The following is a 22,006-nucleotide window of genomic DNA, read 5'->3' as shown; positions in this document are numbered from 1 at the left end:
CACGGTAGTTGAAATGCGCGTGCGCGAAATATTTCCGTGGTTACCGAGTAACTTCCTTCCGAGAATATGGCGGATGAAACAACGTGTGTGCTTTTTCTTGTCAATATACAGTCTATTTCTGGTGGTCATTTATTCAGTCGAATCGTATAAAACGCGCGAGGCAGTTGAGAAAGAAACAAAGAAAACGAATCTCCGTTCTTCACCATTTTATTCAGCGAAGACATCGATTGAGGTGTGTGACCTTTGCGCATGCGCATTATATTTGTATCGATACAGAACCGCTTCATCTGTCCACACTACAGCGAAGCGCTACAGTAACGATACTGTACCGGTACAAAACCCATACATTTGTGGGTTTCGTACCGATACAGTTATACCACTACAGTACCAGTATAGTTGCTAGTGTGGACAGGTGTTGCGGTACGAAAGTAGTATCATATCGGTACAAAATCCCTAGTGTGGACAGGGTATAAGTGTCAGCCCTGTGATGACCTGGCGACTTGTCCAGGGTGTACCCCGCCTTTCGCCTGTCGTCAGCTGGGATAGGCTCCAGCTTGCCTGCGACCCTGTAGAACAGGATAAAGCGGCTAGAGATAATGAGATGAGATATAAACAAGTAATTGTATGGCTCCTCGTAAAATTAAGGATCAATTTCACTTGTGATTTCGAAGTTTTGAAATTGCCAATGTCGTGACTCGGGCAATTTTCAAAACTTCGAAATCACTCGTGAAATTAATCCTTAATTTTACTCGGCCCCATACGATTACCTATACTTTATTATTATTATTATTATTATTACATATATAAATGACCTTTATTTCTGTCTCTGCAACTGAAATCTCACATGCCCTTGATTTGTCTTTTTATCCAAAAGTGCTCCATTACTTTATTTCTAGCATTCTTTAATGACGTTCTTATTTCTCTAACATGTATTATTTTGGAAAGGAACGGGCATTAGGGCAGGGTGTTGGCTCTTTTCTACTGGCACACTCCTACAGAGGGCAATATAGACAAACAATTAAGGTGCCTGTATGCATGAACATATTTCAAGAGCACAGCTTGCTGAGAGAGTGTTGTGAGATTATGCAGGTTATTTTAATACTTTGCTTAACTGGCTGATAAAGTTGTTCAAACCTATAGACCCTTTTCAGTCACGTGACCTTCGTAAACACGACCGCCATTTTGGACATGTAGTGGACTTCGGCTCGAATCGGTTTGAATGCGAGGAAGGCGACAAACATAAAAGGAAAAAGGAGCGAGATGCAGAAAACTGTATTTACTAGTTTACTGTAATTATGATCTGGCAGCTATTTACACCGGATCCAGTGTAAATAGCTGCCGGACCCAACGTCCGAGGTTCCGGAGCGCGCTCGCAAGCTCGGACGTTGGCTCTGGCAGCTATTTACACTGGATCCGGTGTAAATAGCTGCCAGATCATAATTACAGTAAACTAGAATGGAATGTTAACAGCAATGTAATGCCTTTTCTGGCTAATTTTATTCGTCTTACCTCCAACAAAGTGGTCACTACACAAGCGTTGGTATGCCGCTATCCATCTTCTCCGTCGGTCAGCATCTACCGGGATCCGATAAAATGATAACCCTTGCCTTGTTTGTTGATGGTTACTACATCCAGGTGCACAACAATATAGTGGCATGATGGAAGTCTTGCTAAAAATAAACACTTTCTTTGCTGCCGTTCCTCAATGTTGGCTGTGGTAAACTACTGGTAGTACATATCCAAAATGGCGGCCGCGTTTGTCGTGACATCACGTGAAAAGGGTCCATAAAATGTCCAATATTTAATTTGGGGCTTTCTTTCTTTTACTCTGTTGGCTATTTAGCGAGCTGTTTACACAGTTCAAAGGAAATGACACTGGCTTACGCTTCTCATTTGACAAATTTGATGTGCATAGGTATTCCTCTTGCCTCCTTGTGCTACATATGATGGTTGGCATTCCATTTTTTTTTTAGTTGCTTTCTCTCCCTGACTCCACAGTGCCCCCAGTGATAGTTAAGGAGTGGTGTGCCAGTAAGGCCAAGTCAGCCTTGACCCCTGAGCTTGTTCCAGCTATGTGTTTCCGCGAGTGGACCTGTCCCAATCTAAGGCGTCTTTGGCTTGGCCGTGCCTCTGAGGACCGCAGTCGTCGCACACGAGCCTTCTTGGCTTGCATGAGATCAGACTGCCCTGCCCTGCTTAACCCGTCCTGTGTGCCATCACACCTGCTGCTCATGTGCTGTGTACTCAGGTAGTGAAACTGGATGCACAAATTTACATCGTGCAGTACAGCCACTAGTACTTTATACAGGAAAACCCAGCAAGCATAAGTGTTGTGTAGACTTTGCAATACTGATACCTCTGAAGTCTGCTTTCATTATTCTTCCTGATACATTACAATATTTCCTTTGTGTTTTGTTGTATATTCTAGCTTTAATTTAATTAAAAATAGTCATTTTACACACAAAAGAATGCAGGTCAAACTTTAAATGTTACACATTGAGTTTCTTTTAATGGTGCAAGGCACGCTACAACTATAGTGGTATGGTATTGTACTCCAGGCATATTGTGCGTATTATTTGAGTTTGCTTTCCTCAGCATTGGTTCTTTTCAGAAGAATATTTTAAAGTAGGTCTTTATTAGTGTACGACTATAGTCATTAGAAGTGATGTGAAATCTATCCTCGCATGCAGGTATATGATGCAGTGGCCAGGTGGCCGCATTCTCCAACGCCATGAGCTTGATGCCTTTTTGGCTCAAGCGGTGTCCAACCAGCTCTATGAGCCTGATCGACTGCAGGAACTTAAAGTAGGTGTCCAGAAATCCAAAGTAAATTACACTGTATGTCATTTCCATGTAGTGAAACTTGTGATCGCTTGCGTGTTGGGAAAAGGATGGGAGTAAAGTGGACAGAGGTGGAAAGAGTACTAAAATATTATACTCAAGTACAAGTACTGTTACTCTGATGAAATTTTACTTAAGTACAAGTAAAGTTACCAGACAAAAAAATCTACTCAAGTAAAAAGTAGATCATTTAAAATGTACTTTGAGTAAAAGTAAAACGTTACTTTTAACAATGGGTGTTTTCTGCCTCCATTGTGTTGTGCAAAAATGAAAAAGAAGAGGAAACAAGGATCTCAACCCAGATGTTTTACTTAAAGGAAGTGTATCAAATTGAATGCTTAGGGATAATGCTGCATTAAAACTGAGACAAACAAAAAAGGTCAATACACACAGTCATGTCGTTTACATCGCCCTGACCACACACAAAGCATTGTACACGAAATATGAAAGTGAAATGTTGCACCGAAATCTCGTAGCTTGCCTGTGTGCACTGTGTTATTGAACAATTCAATTCAAACATTATTTGTTTTGCTTAGTATTCCTTTCTGGCCTGTTGGATGTAGAATGGTAGGAGGACTGATCACGTCAGGTTGGCGAGCTAACTTGCTTGCATGATTAGCCAACCGAATAACAGACTAGTTACCGTTATGTTACAGTACCAACAGGTTACTACTTCAACATTAGCAATGCCATCCACTATTTTTGGAATATAACCAGCCTATTGTCGGTTTTACTATGGAAAGGAAACATTATGATCAGGGGCGCAGATACGTTTTTTGAACTGGGGGGGACAAAAAACTGGGGGGGACAAAGATGCCAGCAAACCAACCCCAACCCCGATATGCCTGTCAAACTTGTTGTAGGTAACCATAGCAACCAAGCTCGAGCTCGCAACCTGTGCAGTCTGCGCAGCTCAACCAACCGAATATCAGTCTTTGTTTTGTTTTATGTGAGTTGTTGCAACTATGTATGTACTGCTGTGCACCTCAATAAACCAAATGGTAATTAGTCTTTTGATTTTTCCGTGAGGTTTGCCTTATGCAAAGAAAGACAGCATAGACGTTTTTTCCTCCCTATAAGTGGGGGGGGCCGAACGAGGTGAATTTAAATCTGGGTGGGACGAATCCCACCCGTCCCACCCTCTGTCTGCGCCCGTGATTATGATGCCAATGACAATACTTACCTCAACATGCTTGCGCAGATTAGACGTCGAATTTTTGTATGCCGCAATGGTTGTCTTCTTGGGCACACATAATCTGCATTGCATAATGAAACTGTCACCCCTTTTCTCTACGAAGCTGATCACGTATGTAGGGCCAGGGGTGCACTTCATTACTGGAAGAAATTGCGTTTTCTGCAGGGTCGTCCACCACAGGTTCCTCGGTCTCCTCCATGTCCGCAGGGGCACTTTATCAACACCCGTGGCCCAGGGGCTAGGCCCCTCATAGGCTACCTGTCAACCCTACCCTTACCGTTGGCCAGGAAAACACTCTTATTTTATTTGCAATACGTGTCAAGCATTTACAGTGTAAGCGCGTAATTAGCCTAGAAGCATACGATAGGTTACGTTTGGCTCAGCGTAGCTGCGCAAGGCCCACACTCACATCGCTCAACACATCCGACCACAGAGGGAGAGAAGAACGTGCGCATTATCATTACAGAGCTGGTTCTGATTATTACCACGGACAGGACAGTGATACTGCGTAACTTTCACGCAGGGGCATGGCCAGAGATAACCACACAAGCTCGCGTGCACTATAATGTAGACCTATGTGTTGTAAACATACAACACACACCTACAGACAAGTCCTTTTAAAAAATAAAATACATAAAAATAGCTCGGCGGCATGAAAACATTCACTGCAAGTCAAGGTACTTGGCTCGGCGGCCACATGAAACGTAAACACCATGGACAGCGGCCAAACTCATAACTCTACAGACCGAAATACACGAAACCAAGTCCTACTAGGGTCTATTTTACCGATCTATGTTCAAGCATCATGCAAGTCTTCCTTCTCCTTGAATAAGACCGTGCATTCAACTGCCTTTTTGACATGACTGCATCGAAATACCACTTGCAACAATATTTCACGCACTCCATCAAGAAAAAAGTTAAACATGATGAACACGGGCATACTGTTTTGAGCATACGATTTTTTAAAAAGAAACTAGCTACATCAAAGTCCTTCAATAAACCCATCCTTTAGCGCAAATGAGCTTAACCTAGTTCAAAGCATGACGCTAGCAGTAGCTGCATAAGGCAAAATCATGTGGGCCTTTCGTCAACAACAAGCCACGGCGGGCAAACATTAATAATCAAGTGTCCTTACCTTAAAACGTTGTCTTGACCACAGAACTTCTCAAGTATTTCACTTAAATCCACATGGGTTAACAACACACCCAACACAGCTAGCGAGAAATGTGGATCTGTGCTAGCTTTGTATTGCTATTCCCCTCAGTATGCTTACTCTGTCTGCTGCCCCAACTGTGAACATTATAGGCTACAATCTTTTCATCAATTTCTTCAGTAGATGCCGTTTTAGACATTTTATTATCCCCATCGAAATATGCTATTATACTAACAGGATTATAACTCAAATCACACGACACGTATTCAAATCACAACTGATTTAGTTTACTGTTGGACAGATCATAGCATATCTAGCCTAGCTGCACATAGCCTAGCTGCTGGTAGGCTGATAACTGATAAGTAGCTGATATTCTGAACAGATTGGTGATCCTTACCTTAAAAAAGTCTGTGACTTTAGGCAACGATTCTATCATTACCTGCATCTCTTTTTTTTTTTTTTTTTCCCCTTTTATGCGCCCCGCTAACATGTGAACGCTTCATCTTTCAAAGCCTCTAAATTTGTGTCTCTGTAGTCTGCAGTCTTTGGCGCGCTTTCGTGCGTGACGTTACATTTTGTTACATTTTATTCTGGTACAGTTGTGGGTGTTCGTTTTGCGAACCACATCCACCATGTCTCTTACAGCAGGCTACTGTGCGCTCATTTATTTCTAACCTTATTTCTATCCGTACATTAATGTAGGCCCACGATTCCGACAGTTTATTATTTTATTAATATTACAAGGCCCCTGATTGGCTGTGGCCCAGGGGCTTGAGCGCCCCCCCCCCCCCCCCCCCCCCCCAAAGCACCGGTGCATGTCTGCCATCGTCTGTGTGACAACTGTCCTTCCCGTGATTCATTTCCAGAACGCATTTCCCCTTCTCCGTTTTAGCCTTTTTTTATTTTTTATTTATTTATTTTTTTACTCAGTAACGGTTGTGATGTAAAATGTACCGAAGTACACTACTTAAAAGAAAACATACTTAAGTAAAAGTACACTCTTTAAAAATTACTTGAAAAAGTATAAGTACACAAAAAAGCTACTCAAGTACAGTAACGTGAGTAATGTAATTCGTTACTTTCCACCTCTGAAAGTGGATCTTATGTGTGTGTCTGATTTTTGCAATGGTTAGGTGGAGAAAGTGGATAACCGTGGTGTGCAGCTGGCCTCTCTCTTTATGAGTGGCGTGGACACTGCCCTTTTTGTGAATGACGTGTGCGGCCAGCCACTCCCATGGGATCACTGCTGCCCATGGGGCTTCTTCGACGGCAAGCTGTTTCAGAGCAAACTTGCCAAGGCTACCAGAGACAGGGCTGCTCTGTTGGACATGTGTGAAGGCCAGGTACAGACCCAATTGTTTACCCTGCTTTACACCTTCTACCCATTGATAATCTCGTAGATTATTTTTTTTTGGCCTATACCGATGCATTTCTAAACTTTTGCGATATGAAGCGCTCTCCTGCACTGTTCTCTGTGACAGGAGGAGCTGGTGTCCCGAGTTGAGAAGATGAGGCAGGCTATTCTGGAGGGCATCAACCTCTCTCGGCCTCCTCCACCACCTCCACCTTTGCCACCCCCAGCCTTCCTGCCCCCTGCCATGGTGCCACCGTTCTACCCTATGCACCCACTGTATCCACCTCGACCCTTGGGCTCCATGCCTCCTCCACACCACCAACACCGACCAAGAGCTTTCCCAGGTCTGATCAATCACACATTCTGATTAAAGAATCAGAGCCAGTAGTTTTGATCAATAGAGGATGCAGGTTGAGCTGCTTAGAGATACTTCTGCACCTTTGAACCGAACATCAATTCTCAGCATTTGTCATGTGTATTTGAATACAAAAGCAATCTTTTCAACATGGTTCCCTGAATTGAAAAAAAGAACAGAAATTATTTTTTTCGCGGTGCGGTTTCCATCAAATCCTGCGCTCTGATTGGCTGGCAAGCGGGTCCGTATCCTACCATACGGACCCTGGTTACGGACCTCTGGCGACTCGCTCGTTCACAATAACAAACAACTTGGTAGAATTTTTTGTCAACATTTTTTTTTAATAAGATTTATTTATAAGATTATCAAAAATCTTATAAATTTTTGCCAGCATTTCTCAGGAGAATAGCATTAATTTTACAGCATGGATAGCGATAACGACAGTGTTCACAGCGAAACCGAGTTTTACTACCCTGAGGAAGAAGAAATAAAAGAAAACATTTCAGGAGAAAGCTAAAAACCTCTAACTGTTGCTAACGCCGAGCAAAAACATGGCTGAATCCCGAATGACTTAATTTTGTATAAATAGGGGACTACATAGGCGGCAAAATGTAGGTTTTTTTTTTTTTTTTCTCCTGCCATGGAAGTGCACTTGTATACCGAGGAGAAAGCAATTTGCATTACAGCTGTGAATCAGGATTCAAAATGGCGGCTCGGCTCGGTTTTCCCTTTCGGGCGCTCTCGTTTTCTGTTAGAATTTGGTAAAGAAAAAAATAAATATATTATTTACCAGCTTAAGGTCGGTCCGTATGGTGAAATACCGTGACCTCGGCCTAGAGGGTCTCGGTCAGTACTTTCAAGACCTCGGTCATGGTATTTCATGATATGGACCTCCCAGCTGGTAAATAACATGTATATCTCTTTACTCAAAGCCTGTTAGTGTGGTTAGTGATTTATTATTTTATTTTTTTCCCCCCAAAAAAATGTGAAATGTATTACCGAACATATGTGGTTATTCGCCTTTTTGTAAGTCATATCCGCTTGCAATAAGGCTTTCTCGTTTACATTAAGCTATGAGTGATGTTCTTAAAGCTGATCTGCAAATTCGCCCCTCTGAAAGATCATCTCCCAAAGCATGAGTTCTGTTCGTTCATGTCAACAGATTTTTCTGGGTTTTCCCCTTCTCTCTCCCTTAGTACAGGGAAATTCTTGTCTGTGGTAATAGCACATGCAGTACACTACAGATGCAGCTGGTGAAGATTAGGTTAGAAAATGCTGGATTGTTTCTTTAAAGATAGCTTTAGAGTGTCGACTAAAGCTCGTTTTAGATTGGCTTTGTTGGCACGTGCTTATAGAGTCCTTGTTTAATTTCTTGCTTAACCAAAAAGTTTATTCGCTTAGAATCAATACACCATCTTTCCATATCGTTGGATAATTTCAAAAAAATGTGATCATATCCAATTTGAAATGGAATCAAAAAGTTTAGCAGTCCTGGGCTTTCTGCATTATCTCCTTGCTGTTTGGGGTTTTTTTTGTTTGTTTTTAGCTCATCCAGCTGCAGGCCAGGCCAAATGAGCTTATGCAATCTTGCGTCTTCCGTCCATCATCGTCGTCTGTCCACTATTTACAAAAATTGCTACTCTTTCTACAGGATAGATCGTATGCGATTTTAATCGAAATCCAATGTTCCCCAGGCCATTATTAAAAAATGTTCTGTTTCCGGTCCACCGGCTGGGAAGTGCCGTTTGTGCGGTTGAATTTTTTTTTTTTACGCTGGTTTTTCGACCTTTTTTTTTCGGGTTCGTAAATCTAAAATTGAACTTGACATTTCCGCATTCCCAGGGCTTTCCACTAAGGCTCTTACTAGCCAGCCATGACAAATAAGTAGCCAGCCGGGGGGGAGTAAACACAAAATAAACTCGTGTGCACGCGGTTCCCAGGATTAAATTTATTTTCCACAGACCATTTATTTATTCACTTTACTCAAATACAAAGTAAAATGGCAGTAAATCTTCTTTCTTTTCTTGCGTATTGCATCATGAGGCGTTCCTGGCTTGTAAATCTCTTATTTTCGGTGCATGACACATTCACGCAGCTGAGCATGCTATGAATTAACAACGACAACGGTCTGCAGTGGGGCTACACAATTACACACTCAGCGAACATTTCTCCATTTGTGTATGAAAATACACTCCAACCACTCAGTTTGGTTTCATTTACAACCAACGGTGTCTTTTGATGCCAGCACGTAATTGAACGAGAGAAGACTGGTTTACCGGAGACAAAATAAGCGTTCTCTCTGCTTCTGCTCCCTCCGACACACTACTGCCTCCGCCGAGCGCGCGCGCGCACTCTGAACTGAATCAGCTCTGCGCATGCGCCGTGCGGCACAAAAAAATGGCAGCCACCATGAAGGACGGAGATCCGGAGTTTTCAAACATTTGCTTAAGTGTGAAATCGCAAAATGGTATTCTAGCGAACAACAAAATAGTAAAGATTCAGAAAAACAAATCATTCAGTGATAATTTTAATAGTGTAATTTCATCCGAACTAGGCCTAATGGTCGATTTAGAACTACAAAAAGTCCGTGTGTCGGACATTTTAAGTACCTTTGTAAAAGTTTTGCAAATGTTGCAGTCAGCATTTAAAATGCTAACTTAAAGTTTTTGTACAAGTTTCAGTTGATTAAACTGTCATTTTATTAAATGTGTCTGCTTTTGTAATAAAAAAGTACTGAAAGAAAAAGCAAACACAGCGTTGCAATTTCTTATCCATCCATATGAGTGATTCCACGCTTATGGGTACTGAAATGGGGACATGAACTTATTTTTAAAAATTCACCTAAAACCGTTTCTTTTTTTTTACCATCAGGTCACAAAACATGTAATCTTTAATGAATGATATGTTAAAAGATAACTTTAATTTTCTGAGATGTAATAAAAACATATTTATATGCCAAAGTCAGAATGTAACAGAAGTGTTGTGGACATATATATTCTCAATTTTAACAATGTAGAATTACTTTTTGAAACATAGGAAGGTGATGTTTTGCAAATATAATTAACATGTGTAGTAGAATAAGCATACACATTCTTTCAATAAGATTAACATGGTATATAGCTAGATTGTAATTAATTTGTAACAGACGCGAGATGGACAATCGTAACAGAAGTAATGTAACAGACATCATTTTTGAACTCATAGGCTTGACTTTGGCATATAAATATGTTTTTATTACATCTCAGAAAATTAAAGTTATCTTTTAACATATCATTCATTAAAGATTACATGTTTTGTGACCTGATGGTAAAAAAATAAATGGTTTTAGGTGAATAAGTTCATGTCCCCATTTCAGTACCCATAAGCGTGGAATCACTCCTATAAAAAAAAAAAATCCCTCCCTCCCGACTGAAAATTTTTTTTGCTCACCCGGTGGACAGGAAACGGATTTTTTTTAAGGATGGCCCCACGTGGATGTGCATAAGTTGTCAAGATGGCGGCGCCACCTGTCATATTTCCGATTTTATGGGCGTCTGAAATTTCAAACTTGCACACAACAGCAGTGGCCAGTATGAGCTGCAGCCTCATTTTCCCCTATTTCAGCATAGATTTAGCCATGAAATGAAGGAGTATGCAACTTTTAAGGTTTATAGAATTAGAGTTTTCTGTCTCTGTAATATGATGGCTATTTCTTCGAATCCAGTACGTTTTAAGCAGTCATGTCATATGAATTGCAGATTTAGCAACATGTTTACAGGCTCGTGTTTTACACTGTAAATCTTTTACTGTCGACATAGGTATCCAGTCTATACCTCCTCAAGGTGGGAAGCTAGAAATTGCCGGCATGGTTGTTGGCCAGTGGGCTGGAAACAAACCAGTGCGTGGCAGAGGAGGCTTTAATGTACAGGTGGTATCCGTGGGAGGAGGCAAAGGGTAAGTCACCTCAGGAAGGAACACTTTACTCAATGTGGCAACTTCAACACTAGTCAAACCTGGTATAATACAAAAATGCAGACAAACGAGGACTATATACACTGCTTTGTCTCTGTTCTAGACGGGGTAAAGAAGTGACACCAAAAGGAAGGGGAGGGAAGAAAATTAACACAAATCGAACACAGGTAATACTGATATAAACATTATAATCTGCCATTTGTATGTGTTATCATCTAATAACCTCGGTTCATATGACATCTTTTTGTAAAAATGGGAGGACGCCCACCCCAACCGACTTCACCTGCAAATTAAGTAATATGTATAATCTTTAGTCATAGCTACAGGGGAAAAAAAGCACAAAGTTAACAGCGAGAAGGAGCAATGTCAAAAGAGCTGGAAACCACTAAGCATGGAAAACTTTTTGTGAATTCTTGAATCCTTAAAGTTGGAGTCTGATTCTGGAGAAAGATTGTTGATCTTTGATCTCAACAGACAAACAAATCCACACCTTCCTTCAGTGCTCCTTCAGGAGTTTGTTCCCCAAATTCATGGATGTGCAGTGCCAAAGCAATGACACTAACAACTTGGCCAGCTGACCAACAGAGAAATGTGGCGGAATCCATCATCATCCGTAAATCGAAACAGTTTATTTTACCTTTCAGACAAAGAACGAGAGCCAGGGCTCGACGCAGGCAGTGGGAATGGTCTAGATGGTTCCAGCCTTACATGGCATGGAAGTGGATGTTTCGATCATAGCTGAAGTAAAACAAACATAACTTGTTCTATCGAACACATCACATTTAAGCACACTAACACAGCATCCAAAACACAACAGAGTAAAAACTAGTGAAAGTTAACTTTCTTAGACTGTTTTTTTTTTTTCCCCCAAAACTACAGCGACCAAAGAGAGGACCATAGTTAAGCTTAAAGGAACAGTCCACCGTACTTCCATAATGAAATATGTTCTTCTCTGAATTGAGACGAGCTGATCTGTACCTCTCCGAGCTTTGTGCGACCTCCCAGTCAGTCAGACGCGCCGTTACTCCTGTTTGCAATGTAGCTAGGCTCAGCATGGCCAATGGTATTTTTTGGGACTGTAGTTAGATGCGACCAAACTCTTCCGCGTTTTTCCTGTTTACATAGGTTTATATGACCAGTGACATGAAACAAAGTTCAGTTACACAAATTGAAACGTGGCAATTTTCTATGCTATGGAAAGTCCGCACTATAATGACAGGCGTACTAACACCTTCTGCGCGCTTCGACAGCGCATTGATACCTTCACTCCTGTTTTTTTTTTTTTTTCTCTCTCCCCCAGCCCCCCTAACTTCTGTCAATACAACCAACGTGACCACCAAGACAAGTAGCCTGCACTCCTTGGAACACAGTCTAATCAGGGGGGCGGGGGAGAGGGGGAAAACAGGAGTGAAGATATCAATGCGCTGTCGAAGCGCGCAGAAGGTGTTAGTACACCTGTCATTATAGTGCGGACTTTCCATAGCATAGAAAATCGCCACGTTTCAATTTGTGTAACTGAACTTTGTTTCATGTCACTGGTCATATAAACCTATGTAAACAGGAAAAACGTGGAAGAGTTTGGTCGCATCTAACTACAGCCCCAAAAAATACCATTGGCCATGCTGAGCCTAGCTACATTGCTAACAGGAGTGACAGCGCGTCTGACTGACTGGGAGATCGCACAAAGCTCGGAGAGGTACGGATCAGCTCGTCTCAATTCAGAGAAGAACATATTTCATTATGGAAGTACGGTGGACTGTTCCTTTAAAGGGAAGCTAGCATAGCATTTCAAATTATGCATCAATCCAAATAATTCCAGTTTGCTAGCAAACTTTTTATCCCCCACTGGCTGAAAGGCCTGAAGGAGGATTATGTCGTGGCGATGTCCGTCCCGGGAAGGGTACTCGCCTTCTGAAATCAATTCCTCTCACTGTTTTTGGAGGAATTTCACAAAACTTGATAGGATTCTTTGTTATATGTCGGTAATACGCATATTGCAATTTTGTTCAATTCAGTCGCATTTTACCAGAGTTGGGGTGTAGTTGCCAGCAGTGGATATTGTGCTCTCAGAGCACTCTTGTTCCGACTTTGTGGCCATCAAACCCTTTGCAGACATTGTACGAACAAACACCATGATGTAGAACAAACGACGACACGGCAAGTAACGTAACTAACTTTAGCTAGGTTCTGGGTTGGCAAACTGTCACTACAGTTGATGCTGCGAAACGAACATGCAGAGAGGACAAGACTGTATCCCAGAGGCAGCACACCAGCTCCAGACTCCTCACTCTCCTGTTACTATAGCTAACATGACATCATTTCTCAGCAAGCTGGAAAGTAAGCTAAATGTCTGTGGCCAAGTAGTTTAATGTTGCCTGACACACACATGACACAGGTACGTGTGTACTAGCTAACCAGTTGGGAAAGCTTTCACAAATATTCCAGGATAAAACAATACTGACTTATTTGTCATGTGAAACAAAGCAAAAGTAACATTATCCACATATCAAGCAGACACGGAGCAGTCTCTGCATCCATCTCATGCCTTTCAACTCCACTGTTGGAAAACCTCATCGATATTAACACCGCTCTTCGACCCTTGCCTGATCATAGCACTTCTTTTTCAATTTTTTGTTCTTCTGACCTAGAGCTGGGCGATAAATCGATTTTATCGATTAATTCGAATTTACAGTTAAGGACAATGTGGTTTTTTTTTTTTTGTTTTGTTTTTTTTTAAATGAAAATAGGTTTTCTCTCAGTTTTAACTTTCGCCACCGACGCTCCCCTCTGCACATGTGCAGAACGGATCGGGCAGCAGGGACGAATCGAGCACTGACACTATAGCCCTCCTCCCGCGTGCTTGCCATAGAGAGACACAAACAACATGGCAGCGATTGGGGTGGGGAAAGCCGCAACTTGTGCCCAAGAAAGGAGTAACTTCCTCCGCGATCTGGAATTGGTTCGGTTTTGCAGCATCGGATGCAGACCAAACAAGTCCTCGTTGTAAGGCGTGTTTGAAAATGGTTGTTTCCAAAGGAAGCAGCATGATGAATTTATTCCAACACCTTAAACAGAAGCATGCAGCGGAGCGGGAGAAGTGCTGCTCCCAGCCGAATGAACACAGCCGCAGCACTAGCACACCATCCAAAGTAAAGCAAGCAACCGTCCCGGACACATTTTTGAACTGTGTGCCTTATGATAAGAACGGGGTGCGGTGGAAGGCCATTTTAGTAGGGGGAAAAATCAATTAAAATCAAAAATCGGATTTTTTGTGAAAAAAATCGAAGGGTTTTTTTTTTTTTTTTTTTAGGCCATATCGCCCAGCTCTATTCTGACCTTTTTCTTTTTTTTTGTGGCTTTCTCGGCCATCTCTCATTCTTGATAATGCGATTATATTGTGGAGTCCAGCACATTCATGTGTGCCAGATTTACTGTCCAGCTCACTTTCCTCCATCTCCCCTGTCCTGTGCAAAAGCACAGACGCCTCCTGTTGCTGGTTCGCTGGAATAGTGTTGTGCATTTTGTTCATTTACAGAGCCAGAGTGGTGTTCAAACACCGGATTTCTTTCAGCACACGCAGAATGGACAGGTAGCAGACCGTGAGCAGATATTCACTGAAGTTGACAAAGTGTATTGGAATAGAATTACTGACTGCACCTTTAAGTAAAGCCTAGGTCACAACCAGCTGTACGTGCTCCTACGGCCGGTCTACGTGCAAGAAACGCACGGAGGGCGCGCATGTGACGTGCTGATTTTCAAGCCGCAGACCGGCCGCAGAGGTTCTTTGTCATGTCAAACAAACTCTACAGGCGCGTACGTTTTTTCAGGTTGCAAGATAAACTTGCGGCCAACGTGCGTCTTTCTCCACGAACAAAAAAAAAACGCAGCGATTTGGGGAAACGCCGAAAATCGCACGGCCAAAAAAATCGTACATTTGGTTGTGACCTAGGCTTAAAGTGGATTTGTAGCAAACTATTCAAAATGACTGTGTATTTGTTAGTTTGGTCACTTACTTTTGGTCCCTGGAATGGAGAGAATCGCAGTATTGTAATTCCTACACCGTTCACCCTATTTGGATCAGGTCTAAACTTCGAGCTTATGTTTATCGTTTGATTTACTTTCTTTTCTGTAGAATCTCTCCTCCTCACCTCCCTCATCCAGCCCCCCGAAGCTGGCAGAGGAGCCCAAAACGGTGGGGCGGCCTGCTGAGAGAGCCGGCGTTGTATCCCAGCAGCTGAACGGCAGCTCTTCAGGAAGCGCCACTGGCCAACCTGTTGACCTGCCACCACTGGCCCAGCCAATCCAGTGTGCCTTAGCCAGCAAAGACAACCAATCAGGAGATGGGGTGGAGGTAGAGGCCCCATGTTGCCTTGACGACTGCTCGTCAGATGGTGCACTACAAAAAGAGGAGTAATTACATCCCATAGTTTAACGAGAATGATTGAGTTGAGAGGGAATGTTCCAAGTTCGACTGCCTTTTTCCTTGCAAAACATAATTAGGCACAGTAGCTACTTCGTGTTGTCATAAGAATAATTTATGATGTTACAGATGCTGGAAACTATCGATGGACAGTGTGAGAAGGAGTGCGGTCTATGTCACCTTACCAGTAGGTTCTGATTTGGAGCTGAGCAAAGTTAAAAATCGCAACCTCTTGATTGCACATTGCACTGAATCTTTTTGATTCTGGACCTCAGCCTTTCCACTGCCCCATCAGGGTTGTAGCATTGTGACAAGCTCTCAGTCTTTTCACCTTTCTAGCTTTTTTTTTTTTTTTTTTTTTTAATTTTAGAACATTTTAGATTGTTGGTTATATTTGTACTATTGCCTAAAATGGTGACAGTAGGCCCCTTTTTTTGCCCAAAGTATATTCTAATCAAATCCACACTTACAGCCAGTGCATTTCAAGAGCAGCATACTTACCTTAATAATCCCAAAGCATTTCTGAATTAATTCCAGAGAAGATCTTGTCCCTTAACCAATGCTGTTGATCATCCTGGCTGTCAGTCACACATCATGCATCTGACAATTGAACCATGAGCCTTCGTGCAGATTTAATGCACCATGATTCTCCCTCATTTATATACACAACATTGAATTGCTAGCATGAGCTTTGTATTTAATATTTCTTAAGTAGCATGTTACACAAATTGTGTTGACCTTTTGACATTTGTTATATGCTTCTAAAATGCGTAGGTGTAGATGTGTAGGTCCCCTTCTCTTTTTTTTTTTTTTTTTTAACTTTATTTTATTTATTATTTCCACCCCCTTCCTCCTCCCCCCTCTCCTTCTTTTTAATACACGTTTAGTAATTCTCAGCAAAAAATTGTTCTTGGTAATTGGGTCACAAGAGTTGTCCAAACCTACACGTATTTCTTTTTAAAATGATGTTCTGATAATGTAATGCATAGTACATAAGGTAAAGCCCTGTTGCTAGTGGTATTTCAGGCAAGGCAAAAGTCGAATTAGGACCCTGTTTAAAGTTAATGAATTGTCCCTGCTTGAGCACTGCAACAAAGTAAGACACTCCAGTGCCATCGTAGGTTCGTGTCAAAGGGATTGTCCTTACAAATAGTGATCTATAGCTACCAGTGAATTTTTAAAGCTTCTCGACAGTGAGAATAGCATCAGTTGTTATTCGTTATTAGTCCATAGCACTGTTCGTTTGAATCATCCTTTGAAGGGGAATTATGTCATATTTTGTGTGTTGTGTTTTTTTTTTTTTTAAATTAGTTTGAAATTAAGTGGTTTTGCGGCATACAATAAGGGTCCAAAAATCCTGAATTTGTTGCATAAAAATAGGTTGGGTCACGTTTGTAATTACTTACAAATGGTATATTACGAATTTCAGTGATCCAGGTTCTGCTCATCACAGTGCTGAGAGATGTGATGTAAAGAAGTGAGACTGCTGCTGTGTCAGTCAGGGATGGTATTTCGCCATCTCCTCTCAGTAGCTTTTTCATATAGTTACTAACTCTGAATTATTATTAATTTTTTTTTTTTAAGTTTGTCCCACATCATCTACTCCAGTAAATAGACATACAGCACTTGTAATACCCATTGACAGAGCTGCTAATAGTGTTAAGATTTTATTTTATTTTTTTTAATCAGTCTTTTAAAGCACCTTATGCCCCGAGATATATAGATATGCAAGCCCCAGTACCAAACCGTAATGGAAATGCCCTCTGAAATTGATTGTAGCCTAACAAATAAAGCACTTATTTATGTATAATTCTAGAACAGTAGAATTGCAGACGATCATTAGTCTACATAGACCAAGAAACCGGGGTAAGGAAGTGGAACTCCTTAAATCTGAGACACAGTTGGGTGAAAAGCCACACCCTCGAGTCATTTCATTACATGAATATATGGTGTTCTGTTTTCGTGACATTAAACCCATATGTGTTGTTTCTATGACTGCCCATGGACCTTCTGCACTTTTCAGAGAGCATTTTATTGAAGGAAAATGGGTTTAAAGTAATCCACCTAGCATGAAAATCCTCCAGATTTGAAACACAATTTGACATCTTGACACAAAGGAAATGCTCCTTTGTGACCTTTTTGTACTAGTAATTATGGGGATGTTGGGAATGAGCTTCAGTTTGTATCAAAGAACAAATACAATAGAGAGAGGCTCTTTTGACAAATAATTTTAATTAGAAATCTTTAATACTGAATTTCGTTAGTGTCTGTGCAGGTATGTTAATAAGATGCACCTTATTTTGTTACGATATGGATAGATGCTAGTTTATCATGTGCCACAAATTGTATATCAAAAGCTCTAAATATTGCAGAACGACAGACATATTTATGTTTGTATATTCTAAAAGTTTTTGCGGAATCCCCTCCATTTAGTTTAACTTGTTTAAGTTTATACATGTGTACCGCAGAGATATACACAAATAGTCAGCAGTAACCTTTACACAATTGTTCGTCATTGGCTACGTCCAAGTTCATAGAAGCAAAGACATGATGTGACCGTCTTGAACATACGCGAACTATGATAAATGGGTATTAATCAAGACCATAGCATTGCAAGTAGTGTACAGTACTTCAATCCATACGAGACCGTACTATACACACGCACACAACCGCAAACCGTTCAAACTTTGGTTGTATTTAATGATGAAATTTCAGCAGTGCGCATAATGGAAGGATCTTCCATCATGAATTAAGCACGCCAAAAAAACACACACACACACGCGCGCACACACACGTTTATACCTATAAACAAACAATTATTTCAGACTTAATGTAGATCGTTGTTCAGTTTTCAGTTTCCATTTAAGGTAGATACAAAATTTCAGTCACATCACTAAGCAGGCAGATTGTCATAGAATACCAGATATCAGTTACATTTAGCTTAATCTTAGTATCAATGATATTAACACACCCATAATTCATACACGCCCAGAAATGGACATAAACATGTATACACACACACACACGTGCGCGCGCGCACACACACGTACGTGCATATGTAGATGTTTTCTTTTAGAGAGACACCAGTTAGTACAAGAGAAAATGTAACGTTATTTAGGATTTCTTTTTGTATTTGATATAGTTGATTACTTGTAATGCTTAATTAGTGATTTCACATGTGTGGTTCCCAAGTTACCCTCTGCAGAGCTTCTTATCTGGCTTTTACGTGTTCTTTTTTTTTTTCCCACTGTTCTAACCTTTTTCTTGTTTGCCATTTTAATCAGACATTCGTTGAGAGTTCACTATACCCAAGATAGATTATGTATGATCATTTACAGTATTATAAAGGATACATGTTCTGATTTTTGAGGTACAACCAAACCTTATCATATGCCTCCCCCCCCCCCCCCCCCCATCCTAATCAGTCCTGTTCAATCAGTGGTAATATAGAACATATGTGGATTTATTCATATGGCGCTAGATACTGTACTGCACTATTTGTTGCTGATTTTAAGAAATCCCTGTCTTGGTGTTTGAATATAGCGTTACTAATACACACTCTCACAGTTCACATGCTTGCTTTGTGTAGTTTTGCAGTAACAACCAGATTTCTTCCCGATCTTTTCTTAAAAAAAAAAAAAGAAAGAAAAAGAAATGGAAAAAAGGCTGTCACCTCTTCTTTCTCTCGTTCCATCATGTCTAGACTCTTTTTGTCTTTTCATTTATGTCTCAGTTGTGGACTTTGTTGCTCCTGCTGCAGTGTTGTCTCCTTACCCCATCATACTAACAGTAAAGGTAATATTAACGACAATAATTACGCTTATAATCAATCTGTATGTAATTGTAGCCAGAAGTTGGAAACAGATATTTTCAGCGTTGAACAAAAAAAAAATTTTACCTAACCATCTTTGGTTTGAAATTGTGAAAATTGTGTTTTTTTTTTTGTTTTTTTTTTTCTTGCTATTTAAAAAAAAAAAATTACTTCTTTGACCATCGCTACAGTTAGTATTAAATACACTTTAGTTACAGGTAGATATTTGACATTGGTAATGATTTATTGGTATCTTTTCCTTATTGCTATTGTTTCAGACCACTTCACCATTAGGATAAAATTGTAGCCATGAGGCAAACCTAAACTTTTTTTTTTTTTTGAACATTTTGAGATGCTTCAATTAATCAGTGAAGGTCATTCAAAAGCTGTTAAATTAAACCTTAACCATTGCATCCTTGCACAAAACAGAGAGTTATCTCTGCTACTAAAAACCAAAGTGCATACTCTATTTGTCAACCCAAATTCCAGTTCTTTCTTTCGTTTGTGGAAATCAGAGTTCTACTACACAGTAATTGAGATCATAACGTACATTATGGGTCCATTGACAAATATTAAATGAAGGAAACAATGTATTTTACATCTTTTTGGTGAAATGTGGCTGAGGTGCGTGTTGTCCGCTTTCTTTGCTAACAGTTTTTCCCTTTGATGAAGTGTAGCCTCAGATGCAAGTCTTGATGCGGTTAAATCCTAGCACCCTCTACAGTTACAGCTTGGGAAATGTAGCTTCATCAGTCGTCATGCCCTGGGGAAATATAAGCACATAACTGTTAACAGGCTCAGTCACAAATTGGCCTGAAGAGTCCTTGCCTGTGCATTCCTATACACGTGTCTGGAGATTAGATTTGATTTTTGCTTTAAAATCGTTCCCTTCTATCCCAGCTTTGAAACCCTTCACGTCACAGGACCGCCTGTGCGCTTTTGACCGGTGTTGTAAGGTTTTGAGCCTGTTAGCGATAACAGCAGTGTTTTGTGTACAATGGTTCCCTGCCATTCCCCTCTACTCTTGCTGGATGAGTGCCCATGTTTTATCCTCTTGTTTTTAGAGCATGTTGCCCCTGCAATGTTGTCAACATTTTCAAGTGACGACCCGGTCTCATTTGTAGGCAACACATTGTCATCTAATCCATTCACCAGGATAAACGCGTTGATGCATGCATCAAGGTCTCCAAAAGAACTTGTGTAGTGAAGGGTGAAACTTCATTATTATTATTATTATTATTGCTGTTATGGTTATGATCGTTATTAACAGTTTCTCATTTTTAGTCAAAAGAAAAGCACCAGGTTGTTTGGGAAAGAAACCTTTTTTTATTTGTCTTGCTGTTGTGGTCTGAATTCACGATGCAGATGAGAAGAAAGCCAAAAGGCTGAGAGAGAAAGAGTTGAAGTTGGCAGTCATGTTTGTATGGTTGGAAAATGACTTACAGTGCTGAAATAAAATTTATTCTTTTAGTAAAAGATGTTTTTTCTCTCTTTTAAGTGTTCTGCATGTACAGTACCAGTCAAAAGTTTGAACACACCTACTCATTCATAGGTTTTTCTAAAATGTGATTATTCTACAATGTAGAAAATACAGAAGACATCAAAACTATGGAATTATGTGGTGTAAACACAGTATTAAATTTTAGTTTCTTCAAAGTAGCCACTGTAGTAGTAGTAGTAGTAATTTAATAACCTATAGTGCCATTTACATACAATGATAGTGTTTTACAATGTCAAATATCAATACAACCAATTATCTAAAAAAAATACAATAGCTAAAAATATATAAAATACAATAAAAGATAAAATAAAGTACTGCCACTAATAATAAAATTCATAAGTGAACTCCAAAATGCAGATGTAAGCAAATGCGTATTCAATTTGCATTGAAAAACCAAAGTGATTTAATTTCATGGAAACAAGGAGGAAGGCTGTTCCATAAAGTTGGTGCGGCATAAGTAAAGGACCTAGCAGCCTGTATTTTACGCATGATCCCCCAAGGAACTTCTAACATTAAGTTATTATTAGCCCGTAAACAGTATGAGCTCTTTCGCTTAATACTAATTAGATCATTAAGGTATGATCCTGTTTACCTTGACTCTTTGCACGCTATTGGCGTTATCTTAACCAGCTTCATGAGGGGGTCACCTGGAATGCTTTTCGATTAACAGGTGTGCCTCGTCAAATTAATTGGTGCAATTTCTTGCCTTCTTAATGCATTTATCATACAGTAAATTGTTAATAATAAAACTACAATAAATGGCCCTATTCCACAACTGTAGTCATCCATGTTATGTGAAGAACTGCTCAACTAAGTAAAGAGAAACGTCCATCATTACTTGAAGACATGAGTTTTTAATGAATAAAAAAAATACACCATTGATTGTGTGTAAATACACATAATGGGACACACACCAATCAGCAATAACATTTTAAAATCACTGACTGGTGAAGTGAACATCTTATTACAATGGCACCTGCCAGTGGGTAGGATATATTAGGCAGCAAGAGAACAGTTAGTTCTGAAAGTTGATGTCTTGGAAGCAGGAAAAATGGGCAAGTGTAAGGATCTAAGTGACTTTGACAAGGGCCAAACTGTGCAGGCTAGATGACTGGGTCTGAACATCTCCAAAATGGTACATCTTGTGGGATGTTCCTGGTATGTAGTGGTTTGTACCTACTAAAATTAGTCCAAGGAAGGAGAACCGGTGAACCAGCGACAGGGTCACAGGTGTCGAAGGCTCATGTGCATGGGGCACGAAGGCTAGCCCACATGGTCCAATCCTACAGAAGAGCTACTGTAGCACAAACTGCTGAAAAAGTTAAGGCTGGCTAAAACAGAAAGGTGTCAGTTCAGTGAAACACCGGTACATCTGTAACTAGTGTTCTGTTTCACCCTTTCTCACCCCTCCAGGGGCTATGTCTA

The 22,006-nt window shown here is 40.5% G+C and overlaps 1 protein-coding gene across 1 annotated transcript in view; it reads left to right on the top strand.

The window, feature by feature from the left end:
• Positions 1-20,556, top strand: part of fam120c (family with sequence similarity 120 member C) — a 57,118-nt gene extending 36,562 nt beyond the window's left edge. Inside the window, exons 10-16 of the mRNA XM_060938098.1 lie at positions 1,999-2,248; positions 2,691-2,805; positions 6,323-6,532; positions 6,671-6,887; positions 10,696-10,831; positions 10,953-11,016; positions 14,982-20,556. Of these exons, the coding sequence (XP_060794081.1) occupies positions 1,999-2,248; positions 2,691-2,805; positions 6,323-6,532; positions 6,671-6,887; positions 10,696-10,831; positions 10,953-11,016; positions 14,982-15,263 (1,274 nt within the window). The 3' untranslated portion in view covers positions 15,264-20,556. The remainder of the gene's footprint in view (positions 1-1,998; positions 2,249-2,690; positions 2,806-6,322; positions 6,533-6,670; positions 6,888-10,695; positions 10,832-10,952; positions 11,017-14,981) is intronic.
• Positions 20,557-22,006: the final 1,450 nt, after the last annotated feature.

Source organism: Neoarius graeffei, chromosome 13 (assembly GCF_027579695.1).
Source record: "Neoarius graeffei isolate fNeoGra1 chromosome 13, fNeoGra1.pri, whole genome shotgun sequence".
Lineage (NCBI taxonomy): Eukaryota > Metazoa > Chordata > Actinopteri > Siluriformes > Ariidae > Neoarius > Neoarius graeffei.
Note: the sequence above shows the minus strand (reverse complement) of the source record. Positions and strands in the feature narration are given on the sequence as shown.